This window comes from Schistocerca nitens, chromosome 1 (genome assembly GCF_023898315.1).
Source record: "Schistocerca nitens isolate TAMUIC-IGC-003100 chromosome 1, iqSchNite1.1, whole genome shotgun sequence".
Taxonomy (NCBI): domain Eukaryota; kingdom Metazoa; phylum Arthropoda; class Insecta; order Orthoptera; family Acrididae; genus Schistocerca; species Schistocerca nitens.
In genome coordinates this window covers 657,590,152-657,602,933 of record NC_064614.1, presented here as the reverse complement: position 1 = coordinate 657,602,933, position 12,782 = coordinate 657,590,152, and the positions used below count along the sequence as shown (strand labels likewise).

Here is a 12,782-nt window from a genome sequence, read left to right as displayed (position 1 = left end):
AATCCTGCCTCGGGCATGGATGTGTGTGATGTCCTTAGGTTACTTAGGTTTAAGTAGTTCTAAGTTCTAGGGGACTGATGACCTGAGATGTTAAGTCCCGCCGGCCGCGGTGGTCTCGCGGTTCTAGGCGCGCAGTCCGGAACCGTGCGACTGCTACGGTCGCAGGTTCGAATCCTGCCTCGGGCATGGATGTGTGTGATGTCCTTAGGTTAGTTAGGTTTAAGTAGTTCTAAGTTCTAGGGGACTAATGACCGCAGCAGTTGAGTCCCATAGTGCTCAGAGCCATTTGAACCATTTATTTGTTAAGTCCCATAGTGCTCAGAGCCATTTGGACCATTTTTTTGTAAGACTTATAGGTGACAGAGATACAACAGCTAGTAAGGCGTAGTACGTGTCTGGATCAGAACAACAAACTGACTGACAGTTGTTTACAAGGCGTTTATCGTAGCAACAATGCTATCAGAGAAACTACGGGGGTGGTCACGATATCTGTTCTGATCACTTCTGTCGTATCGCTCTGCTACTGAAAGTACACTCGACACTTATGGTCTGTAAAGTTTTCTTTGATTGCACTGTTTCTCTGTGTAACGTGTTTGTTTTGTGCGCTACAGTTGTCGTTGGATGCACTGTTTCTCCTCGCAACGTGTTTATTTTGTGCGACAGCATGTTCTGAAATAGTTCCAGGAGTACACAGTGAAGACAATTACCACCCCGCTAAGCAAACCTAATACTGCAACTGAACGGGCAGCATGTGAATGTATCTAGAACGGGATAGACCTGCAACCATACACTGTCTGATTAAAAGTATCTGGACACCGATATATCGGGTGATCAAAAAGTCAGTATAAATTTGAAAACTGAATAAATCACGGAATAATGTAGATAGAGAGGTACAAATTGACACAAATGCTTGGAATGACATGGGGTTTTATTAGAACCAAAAAAATACAAACGTTCAAAAAATGTCCGACAGATGGCGCTTCATCTGATCAGAATAGCAATAATTAGCATAACAAAGTAAGACAAAGCAAAGATGATGTTCTTTACAGGAAATGCTCAATATGTCCACCATCATTCCTCAACAATAGCTGTAGTCGAGGAATAATATTGTGAACAGCACTGTAAAGCATGTCCGGAGTTATGGTGAGGCATTGCTTCGGATGTTGTCTTTCAGCATCCCTAGAGATGTCGGTCTATCACGATACACTTGCGACTTCAGGTAACCCCAATGCCAATAATCGCACGGACTGAGGTCTGGGGACCTAGGAGGCCAAGCATGACGAAAGTGGCGGCTGAGCACACGATCATCACCAAACGACGCGCGCAAGGGATCTTTCACGAGGCTAGCAATATGGGGTTAATTTTTTTGGTTTCAATAAAACCCCCTGTCATTCCAAGCATGTGCGTCAATTTTTACCTCTCTATCTACATTATTCCGTGGTTTATTAAGTTTTCAAATTTATACTGACTTTTTGATCAACCGGTATAATGTGGGACTGACTACTAGATGTCAATATAAAAGCAGACCAGGAGTACTGTATTGTGAGCAAAGAAGCAGTAACAACAAAATGGTTCGGTCAAGAGAGAGGATGGGCTAGTCACTGGATATCAGTTGAGAAACAAATCAATCAGAGACATTTCAACCTTTCAAAAGTCGCTCAAGTCGACTATCGATGAGATAATTGTGAAGCGGAAACGCGAAGGTGCCACCGCAATTACATCGAGATCAGGCAGAGGTTATGTAGTGATGGACAGGGACCGTCTAGAATTTAAAAGGATGGTTGTAAAAAGAAAAAAAAAGAAAGAAATAAAAAAAATAGTCGCATGAAGCCAGAGGAAGAAATCGTTCGTCAGTTCCAAATCGCTACCAGAAGTCTGGCTAGTACAATGACTGGGCAAAAATGTGGTACAACGGTCGAGTAGCTCCTCAGAAGCCGCACATTTCTCCAGCCAACGATAAATGAGGGTTGACGTGATGTGAAGAGGAACGCCACTGGATAATCGATGATCGGAAACGAGTAAATTCACCGTATACTCTATATCAATCGGATCGTGTGTAATGCCAACGGTGATTGTACTGTATAGGAATGTTTTTCGTGGTTAGGATGTGGGCCCCTCATTGCACTTAAGAAAATACTAAATGTGAAAGGATATGAAAACTTTGTAATGCACTGTGTATAGTGTACCGTAGTTGAACAGTTCAGACACGATGACTGTATCAGCATAACAATGCACAATGCACAGTGAGCCCTTTCATAAAGCAATATCTGTGAGTCAATGGCTCCTGGGCAATAACATTGCTGAAATGGACTGAGCTGCACAGAGTCCCAACCTGAAACCAACGGAATTATAACATCGACTAGGCCCAGATCCCAGCGTCCAACATCGCCATCTATTCAGGTTTAGGCTCTTGAGGACGAATGGTCTGTCAGACATCTCACTGAAAGGGCTTCCAGCAGAGTTCGAGTCACTGCGCGATGGGCCAACTTACTTCAAAACCTGGCCAGAATAGACATGAAAAAAAGGTGTATGTTCCGACTTTAGTCCCTCGAAATATAATGTAGATTGCATGGTTGGATACTTGTCCAATACTATGACGGCATTCTAGCCAGAAGTCAATATGATACATGTCTTGGCAATCGCCAGTAAATAGTGATTCGAACAATGGCACAGGTTTCAGATATTGTTTGTGAGGTCTGTTTAATAAATGACAGTGATCCTACCCTGTTGCTAGGATAAAATAAGATGACTAGAACTTCAGAAGATATAAGAACGTAGGCTTCCGCGGCCGGTGTCATAGTGATTAAAATTCTTCTGGGTGCTATGCCGAAGATGGCTACAAACTCCCGGCGTCCTGGCTGCCGGCCATCCCAGTCCAACGGGCCGCGAGTGGTCGCGGGGCAGGAGCTACACGGGTCACGGACGTATCTACACAAACAGCTGTAGAGCAACTGTCGGTCCACTTCCGCGCACACCAGGAGGAAAACTTGCCGACCAGAAGCCGAACGCTGATTGGCGGACAGCTACCAATCGTTGACGACATGGACGTCCACGAATTGCCTCTTTCTTTCCACCTTTCCTTACGTCATGACTAGCCAATCATATTAGAGGGCCAATTAAAAGTTTTACAACAGTGACGTCAGACATCGATAGTCTGTAATAAACAGAAGCACCTATCCCCATGCAAAACCAGTCGTGCCCTGAGGAAGGCCGTTGCAATTCAGCCGAAACGTCGGTTTTAGGTTATTATTGTTGTTGTTAGTTTTTAGCAATGACGCGGCATAATATCCAGAAGAATTTTAATCACTATTCAGAAGATATGATTACTCTGTATTACATTTTTAACTGGTGTAATGACATACACCAGCTTGAAGCTAAAATACTATCTAAACTACTGTTGATAATATCCGAAATCGTTGGTTATGAATTTCCTCTGCTTGGCTCTGCGTCTGTAAATGGCTCTCCTACTACTTCAATAGTATAGTTAACGAATTCAAATGTTCAAATGTATCTGCGAGCTCATATTGGCGCGTTTTCAGTGGACGATCAGTTTCTTTCCGTGCGGCAGTCCTCAGTATAGACAATTATTGTACAGTGATGAACAATATTCTGCAATAATGTCCGATGCCGATATTAGTACATATTGTTTTGATACATGGAGATGCCGTTGTCGAAGTTGCTCCCTTGCTAACTGGTCGGCTATCTGAAGAAGCGCAGGAAACTAGAAAAAAAGATATCTGGCATTATCGAGAAGATTTTACGCGCAAATATTCCCTTTAGAAAACGATGCATGATTTATTCCATCGGCTTCGAGTGATTTCGGATCCACTCATCTGGAGATTCCAGAAAAATGAGAACTGAAGAAGATAAACAGAAGGTACCTGACGTAAGAGATCTGCATTTCGAACAATCTCCCAGTGGACAACCCTACAACGAGGCTTCTGATAGCGAAAATGACGCAAGCGACGAATGTGAGTACGATTTACATTCAAAAATGTAAAATATCAAATAAAATGTTTCAGTACTGCAAATCCGACTTATAATTCGTTGACAGTGACGTTAAAATACACCATAAATTTCGCTAAAACCTCTAAATTTATAATTTTTGATCCGTCTTGTTGAATTTTGTAATTCCGACATCGGATTTGTAATCACTAACAACAAATTTTTTAAAAAGAACACAATTATTTAGGATTATTTAACCATCTCTAGGTCTGTCTGTCTGTCCATCTGTCAAGACATCTTTTTCTCAGGAATGGACAACGTATCAAATTGAAATTTATGTCATATTTTGGTCTGCAATGTAAAAAAAAAATGCAACTTCTAAGTCAGTGTATGGGAAAGAGTCGACCATTTATGTGACATATTTTGACACTCGCTAGCTAACTCATGAAAACCTATAGGGTACTTCCTCTTGAGGTAGAGTCATCAAATTTGGCAAATGGAGAGAACACGGCAAGTGCCATCACCCGATTTCTCAGGAACTTCACTCAGTGTAAGAGGAGTAAAAACAAGTGAAAACGTGTCTGGGCTTATCCTTAGATACTCGACCTTTGGGCGAAAAAAAGACAGTCAAAATTTACGAGGTTTTTCGAGGTACTTTATGTGCCTTTTACCGCGCGATGTGGTGTGCTGTATTGAGGAGTTACCTGTTTTCAAATCCTCAAATTCTGATATTTCATTCTCATATCAATTCTTACATTGATTCTTATATTTTATTCGTATGATTATTCTCCAGGAAGATTTGGTGCATTCCCTTGGATGACAACGATCGTAGAAACATTCGAAACAAAGATATTCCGAACACCACGAACACCGCACGAAGGAAAGTTTGCCTCAATAATATTTCTTCGTATGAATCTCACTCGGGGAAGAAACGCCGCTAACACTGTTGAAGATTTCACACCTTGCCAATAATTTTGCGTCAAACCATGCGTAACGGATTATTTTTCCGAAAACTGGCGTTTTTAGCTGATTATGAATCATGATGAATCGCAGAAATTTCACCGAAAACAATTTCAAATAATCTTGTCATTTTTTAAAAAGCATTTATCTGACATACAGTTAGTAGACTTATATGGACACCGTTATATAACTACACAATGGAAAACATAGGTATAGTAACCTTCTACACACAGGGGTACGTTAATGAAAAACAAAAATAAAATTAATGATCAGGTTTCGATTCAGGGGAAAAATTAAGAAGCTACGACGATAGCCACTGTGCCACCATTTCATCTGAAGATATCACGCGGTGAAAGACGCACACAGTTCCTCGAAAATGCCTCGAAAACTTTGATCGTCGTTTTTTCAGAAACGGTAGGGTATCTACAGAAAAGCCAAGACATGTGTTAGGTTATTTTGTCCTGGGAAATCGGGTTATGGCACTTGCCGTGTTCTACTCGTTAGATGTTTTGATTGAGGTGCAGACCAGTGGCACACTGCGGGAGCTTGCTATGCGGGTTGCCTACCTACCTGCGGGAAGTCGCGCTCTGCCGCCTGGTGGCAGAAGTGGAGGAAGTAGGTACGGCCGGGCCCCGGGCGCGCCGCGTGCAGGAAGCCGACGCGCAGCAGCGGCGCCGCCGTGTGGCCGTCGCTCAGCAGCTCCAGCGTCGCGTCGCGCACGTTGAGCGGCAGCTGCACCGGCCGCTCCCAGTCCGTGTACTCGTTCTTCAGTGTCGAGAAGATCTCGTTCAAGTGGTACAGGTACGCGTTCCGCACGAAAGTCCGCAGGATGCGGTCGCGCCGGCTCTCGTTGAAGCCGAACTCCAGGTCCTGTCGCACGTCGTTCCATAAATTCGCACTTACACATATGAAAAACTATTTTGAAAAACAGGGCCTTATACCGCATCAAACGATTTCTCCAAAAGGAGATTACAGAAACATTTGACAAGCCTTTAAATGTGCAGCAAATAAGGTGCCGATTGAAAATTTAAAGTTTAGTTTTTAACTTAGAATTTTTAAACAGTGGTGGAGGATATTTATCTAGTGGATTAAGTAGACCGTGCACTCTGCTACTGTGAGGCCATCAACAAAGGAAGTACGAGGGTCACTCCTAAAGAAATGCACACTATTTTTGTAAAAATACAGTTTCCATTCTGCATGTGTGAAAGTTTTACAATGTGTAGATACATCCTTTCCGCTTCTTTTCAAACTTAGTTCAACCTGTTCCCGTGAGTGGCACCGTCTCAGTATGTCTTCAAGATGGCTGCTACACTTGACGTTCGTCAGAAGCAACGTGCTATCATAGAATTCCTGTGCTGTGAATACGAGACAGTGGGAAACATCCAGAAGAGGTTGAAAAAGGTGTATGGAGATGCTGCTGTCGGTCGCAGTACAGTTAGTCGGTGGGCAAGCAGGTTACGTGATGAAAGGGGCACGGCAATATTGAGGCCTCGTACTGCACACACTCCAGACAATGTGCAGAAAATTAACGAATTGGTGACTGCTGACAGACGCATCACAGTGAACGAATTGTCACGCTAGGTTGGGATAGGGGAAGGAAGTGTTCGCAGAATACTGAAAGTGTTGGCGTTAAAAAGGGTTTGTGCCAGGTGGGTTCCTAGGATGTTGACAGTGGCTCACAAAGAAACAAGAAAAACGGTATGCAGCGAACTTTTGGAACAGTACGAGAATGGTGGAGATGAATTTTTTGGAAGTATTGTGACAGGTCATGAAACATGGCTCCATCATTTTTCACCAGAGACGAAGAGGCAATTAAGGGAGTGGCATCATGGAAATTCACCCAAGAAAAAAAATTCAAAACCACACCTTCTGCTGGAAAAGTTATGGCTACGGTGTTTCTCGATTCCGAAGGACTCTTGCTTGTGGACATCATGCCGAGTGGAAGCACCATAAATTCTGATGCATATGTGACGACAGTGAGGAAACTTCAACCTCGATTGAGTCGTGTTCGACGACATCGGCAAAAGCAGGATCTTTTGCTGTTGCACGACAATGCACGGCCACATGTCAGTCAAAAAACCCTGGAAGCGATCACAAAACTCGGATGGACAACACTGAAACACCCGCCTTACAGTCCTGACCTGGCTTCATGTGACTATCACATCTCGTTGGGAAACTGAAAGACTCTCTTAATTGATCAAGGTTTGAAGATGATGACTCCCTTGTGCACGCTGCCAAACAGTGGCTCCAACAGGTTGGTCCAGAATTTTACCGTGCGGGTATACAGGCGCTGGTTCCAAGATGGCGTAAGGTAGTTGAGAGGGATAGAAATTATGTGGAGAAATGAAAATATTGTTCCTAAAGGATGTATCTATACACTGTAAAACTTTCAAACAAGTGAATAAAAGATGGATTTAAAAAAATAGTGTGCATTTCTTTTAGAGTGACCCTCGTAGCTTACAAAACTGTCGTTCGACAGATTCTTGAATATTGCTTATAAGTATGCGATCCATACCAGATAGGACTGACAGAGGAAACGCTGGGTTGTATCTAAGGACCTGTTTCTCGGCCTGCCAGTCTACAAGATTTGAGCTTAGCTATTTTCCTCTGAGGGAAACTAAATGACCTTAAAAGCCATGTCTCCGCAGTATCCTTTCTTTCAGGAGTGCTAGTTCTGCAAGGTTCGCAGGGGAGCTTCTGTAAAGTTTGGAAGGTAGGAGACGAGGTACTGGCAGAAGTAAAGCTGTGAGTACCGGGCGTGAGCCGTGCTTCGGTAGCTCAGATGGTAGAGCACTTGCCCGCGAAAGGCAAAAGTCCCGAGTTCGAGTCTCGGTCGGGCCCACAGTTTTAATCTGCCAGGAAGTTTCATATCAGCGCACACTCCGCTGCAGAGTGAATATCTCATTCTAAATGACCTTGTTTACAAAGACATAACGACTAAAACAGATAATATGAAATGACGTATTATTATTACCTGCACGGAAATTTCTGATGAAATTCTAGGTCGTTTGCATCACTTTTTGCGCACAAGACTTGAAGCTTCTATTGCAGCTGCCGGGAAGCAGTTTGAACCCAGGCTTTGTTTTCAAGCTCGCCGGCCGCGGTGGTCTAGCGGTTCTGGCGCTGCAGTCCGGAACCGCGGGACTGCTACGGTCGCAGGTTCGAATCCTGCCTCGGGCATGGGTGTGTGTGATGTCCTTAGGTTAGTTAGGTTTAAGTAGTTCTAAGTTCTAGGGGACTTATGACCTAAGATGTTGAGTCCCATAGTGCTCAGAGCCATTTGAACCATTTTTTTCAAGCTCGTTCTGGCGTCTATTTTGAACCCTATTTACTTTCTCTGTTTCCCTCTTTACCTTTCTCTCTCTCTGTCTCACTCTCTTCCCACCCGCCCTCGCCCCCTCCCTATCTGTTTCTGTGCGTGTGTGTCTTCAGCTTTTATCTGTTAGGTTTGCCTTTTTTTTTATAGTTCTTGCAATGTTTCTGATAGTGCGCCCCATTATAAGGCAGTGTAATCGTTCATAGAGAGTTTCCCTTCTGCTATTTTTCTCTATATAGTGCGGACATTTTTAATGTAGCAGTCGGCTGCGCACCAAATTAAACGAGAACAAAAGATGACTTGCTTGCCTCTGGAAGGGCTAACAGTCAACACGCGAGATTTGTGCTGACACACGGTAACAGCGATTGCCTTTTTCGGAGACGTCGGAATCATACTCGAATCCCTTTATGGATCTGAAACAGCCTCTTCACTCACCACAGGATAAACTCAAAGCAATGATCAACGCACACATAATGGCGTAGTGGCTACCAAAATTATTCGCCAAGGTTGAGATTGTGTAAACGAGTTAGCACAGGCCCGACCTCTTCTGGTGTCTTAGTCAGTCATAGTTCAAAATACTCTTACCTAAAACTGCTGCGGTAAAATGACCACACAATAAGTTTTCAAAATAGGCTATGGCTGGATTTCAGTATTTTAAATCTATGTCTATTTTAGTTGGATGGTGGTTGTGGGCTATTAATTGGTCAGCAAATGTCATATGCAGGTTTTACTTTTTAGGATTCTATGGTCTTCTGAATATCTTCTTTTAAAATTTCTGGATCTCTGTTCTGTATATTATTTGTTCACGACATCCTGACTGAGTGTACAGGGAGGTGTGGGGAGCGAGAAAGCAAGGTCTCCCCACTGACACCTAACACTTAAGAGGGCTGCAGGGAAGGTGAGGGTGCAGATGCAACCAGTTACACTTTTCCCACCCCACTTGTGCATATTTTTTTCTCACGACAGTGACTTCATAATGGCTATTGTACACGCAGAGACCGCACGGGGTAGCCGCGCAGTCTCAGGCGCCTTGTCACAGTTAACGCGACTCCCCCCGTCGGAGGTTCGAATCCTCTCTCGGGCATGGGTGTGTGTGTTGTCCTTAGTGTAAGTTAGTTTAAGTTAGACTAAGCAGTGTGTAAACTTAGGGACCGATGACCTCAGCAGTTTGGTCCCATAGAACTTCCCACAAATCTACAAATTGTTACACACAGAGGTATTGTATTTGTAGATCGTCAATGTTGGCTGTGGCTGGACACAAAACATCTTTGGCCCTGTGTTGAGTGACTTCTATGAACTTCCATCGACCCAGAACCAGGAAGCTCTTGATCAGGAAGTCGTGAACAAAGAGTGCAAGCCGCCGCAGCTCTAAATGTGCTGATTGCAGTTAGCAGGTAGCACAGCATTCTGCCATCATGGTCCCTTCTCAGTAAGCTGGTATTACCACCGGTTCGGCAACCAGCGGAGTTATTGAAATGTCAACAGACCTGCTCTTGTCACTTACAAGCACTGGCGGACCAGCTGGCAAAGGATACTGAGTCGTCAACGACTGTAGAGTGGGCTACCACTGTGTGGTCTGGAGAAGCCTCATTGCTCTGTTGTCGTCTGCTAAGGCTGTCGTCAGTGTCTGTCGTCTCACGGGTTCGCCTGCCAGACAGTCCTAGACCAGCTCTGATGGTCTGAAGGACCATTAACTAGAAACAGCCAGCCATACATGAGGGGCTGGGGTTCATTACAGAAATGCCATCACTTCTGGCACTAGCCGCTGCTTAGCCTACATCGCCAGCAACTGATGCAGCACCAGCCACAAGACGGAGACGCTAACTGTGTAAGATCGCCCCTCTCTAAACTGCGCAGAAATCCGAAGGCTGCGAACAAGAACACGACAGCACATTTCCACTGAGCACAATGGGTTCAACGTAGAAGGGAAATAAACAAACTAGTTCTAAGTTGTGGCTACATTTGATCTTGCTTGCCACTAGTGGACCAGCACACCCTGGGTAAAGGCATCAGGATGGCCACTTTGACAAATCTGTTCGTGATTCACTACTCTCCAATGAGATCGACGCTATCCGTCAACATCTGGAGTTCGCTTCACAGATGCCATCGCCTCTGGAATTAGCCACTGCTGGGTCAGACTGCCAGTATGCCCTAACACTGCATAGCTGTGGCAGTCTGCACTGTTAGCAACTAATGCCGCACTGGCCACCACACTGGAATACTAACTGTGTAAGGTCGCCCTACTCAGACAGCATTGAACCATAAAGGCTGTGGGTGAGGAAACGACAGCATACTGCCGCTGAAGACTGGGCTTCACGAACCTAAGCGCCAGTTGTATATACAAGAAAAATGAATCAAGTACGATAATTCTAACCCCAGTGCAGCTAGATTTGATTCTGCTTACCATCAGTGAACCTGTGCACGCTGAATAAGGGTATCAGAATTGCTGCTTTGACAAATCTGTTCCTGATATTCAACTTCCAATGACGACCAACACCATCTGGAATTCGCTTCACAGACGCCATCGCATCTGTCGTTAGCTGTTGTTGGGGCATGCTTCCGGCGGCGTTGCGGTGTTGACATTGCAGTCTGTAGCGCTTACTGTGCGAGATTTCTCCGCTCTAGAACTCTATGAACCTTCGAGGATGTTGGCGATGGATGAGAGTGCCGCAGTGGACTGTGGGTTTGACACGCCCCTCCCAAGTGGACTTAAAACAGATATAAATCAAACGTAAACACGGTCCATAATAGGCTGTAATGTGATTTTTATTTAATCGTGCGAATAGCTAATTTCGACTACTTGTCATTATGAAGCACTATTATATGGTAACTGACAGGAGCTGGGGCAACAAATTACTAGTTGCTGTCCGTTACCATGCGGTTGTGCTTGAAAATGACAAATAGTAGAAATTAGCGAACCGCACGAGCAAATAAAAATCACATTACAGCCTACTACAGACCACGTTTACGTTTATTAAACATTTCGAAGCTGTGGATCCCCATGAATACAAAAATTTTAAGATACCAATCAACTAGTTCCTATATTTTCTCCTGCTTCCTGCAAACGAAACTGCACACCTTGAATAAGGAAGTCTGAACGGCGGCCTTGACAGATCTGGTCCTGATCTTTCACACTCCAACGAGATCAACAGCATCCACTACTGGCGACGCCGCTATCCTACTGACTGTTGCAGAGTTAATCAGCTGCTAGGAGGAGTGAGAGTACATTTACCTGCGCGCTGAGGTCGAGGTAGGATTCGGTGGTGGTGAGGCCGAAGAGCAGGTCGCGGTCGGGGAAGTCGGCGGCGGCGGCGGCGGCGGGGGAGTCCCCGTCAGCGGCCAGCCTCCAGGCGGGCGCCGCCTCCTCGGCCGCGGCCCGCGTCGCCGCCTCCGCCGCGGCCGCCGCCGCCTCCGCCGCCTCCGAGGAGGCGTCCGCCGGCGTGAGGAAGGGCGCGAAGCCGGGCAGGAAGCGCGGGGCGTCAGCTCGCACGGCGAGCAGCGCGGCCAGCGGCAGGTCCCGCAGGCACGGCGCCAGGTCCTCGGCCAGCAGGTCGCCGTGGCAGCCCGTGTGCTCCGCCACGCGCCGCTTCACCGCCAGCGGGTCGCGCTGCACCGCCCACGGGCTCAGCGCCGACCCAGACAGCAGCACCACGCGCCGCACCAGCTCTGCAAGCACAGCCGCCATCACTTCGCCTCTATACGGGGCCTCAGCCATGACTGATACATCTATACGATCGTCTACTTGTTATCGTCCAACGCGCCCCAACTTCCACCAACTTCTACATCCTGAACCTAATCTATACTCTTGTGATATCTGTTCTGATGACGACACAGCTCTGTCATATGAATCTTTCGATACCATTCTTATTCTAGGGATATTTCTTTAGATTTACAGTATTTATTTGCTCTGTGTCACTTTGTGGTTACATTTTGGATGTTTTGTAGCTCTTTTTAGAAACTTCATATATATCATATTATACTGTCTCCATTATACGAGGAGCGATCGATCTTTCTTGCAATTGTGCCTTTGTCCCGCAATGTCTGCAGGGTCGGCATGGTTACAACGGATTTGGCAAGGTTAATTTAAAGGGGTGGCCGCATGCCCTTCCTGCCCCCCCCCCCCCCCCACCCGGCAGGACGGAATCGGTGTACCACAGCTGTCTGCGTCCAGTGTAAACCATGATATAATGCGGAAGTGTTACAAATGTCTGCGTGTCGTGTAACTGAGGCGGAATATGGGGACCAGCCCAGTATTCACCTAGCGGGGTGTGGAAAACCGCCTAAAAACCACATCCCGGCTGGCCGACACACCGGCCCACGTCTTTAATCCGCCAGGCGGATTCGATCCGGGGCTGGCGCTCCTACCGGAGTCCAGGAAGCAGCACATTAGTGCTCTCGGCTAACCTGATGGATTATACAAGGAGCGATCAATACGTAATGTAGTATTTTTTTTTTCTCCGACAATTTCGGTTAACAAGATGCGAAATTTGTTGTGGGACGTTGTAGAATAGTCCCGGTTTAAGCCCTATACTTTGTCTGCCCCTGCTAGCCGAGTGGTCAG

At 45.7% G+C, this 12,782-nt stretch overlaps 1 protein-coding gene across 1 annotated transcript in view; it reads right to left on the bottom strand.

Moving 5' to 3' along the window:
* The window catches only part of LOC126193633 (neuroligin-1-like), a 196,558-nt gene extending 184,652 nt beyond the window's left edge, over positions 1-11,906 (bottom strand). The window contains exons 1-2 of the mRNA XM_049932707.1: positions 11,454-11,906; positions 5,476-5,775 (exon numbers count right to left, since the gene is read on the bottom strand). Coding sequence (XP_049788664.1) covers positions 5,476-5,775; positions 11,454-11,906 — 753 coding nt within the window. The remainder of the gene's footprint in view (positions 1-5,475; positions 5,776-11,453) is intronic.
* Positions 11,907-12,782: the final 876 nt, after the last annotated feature.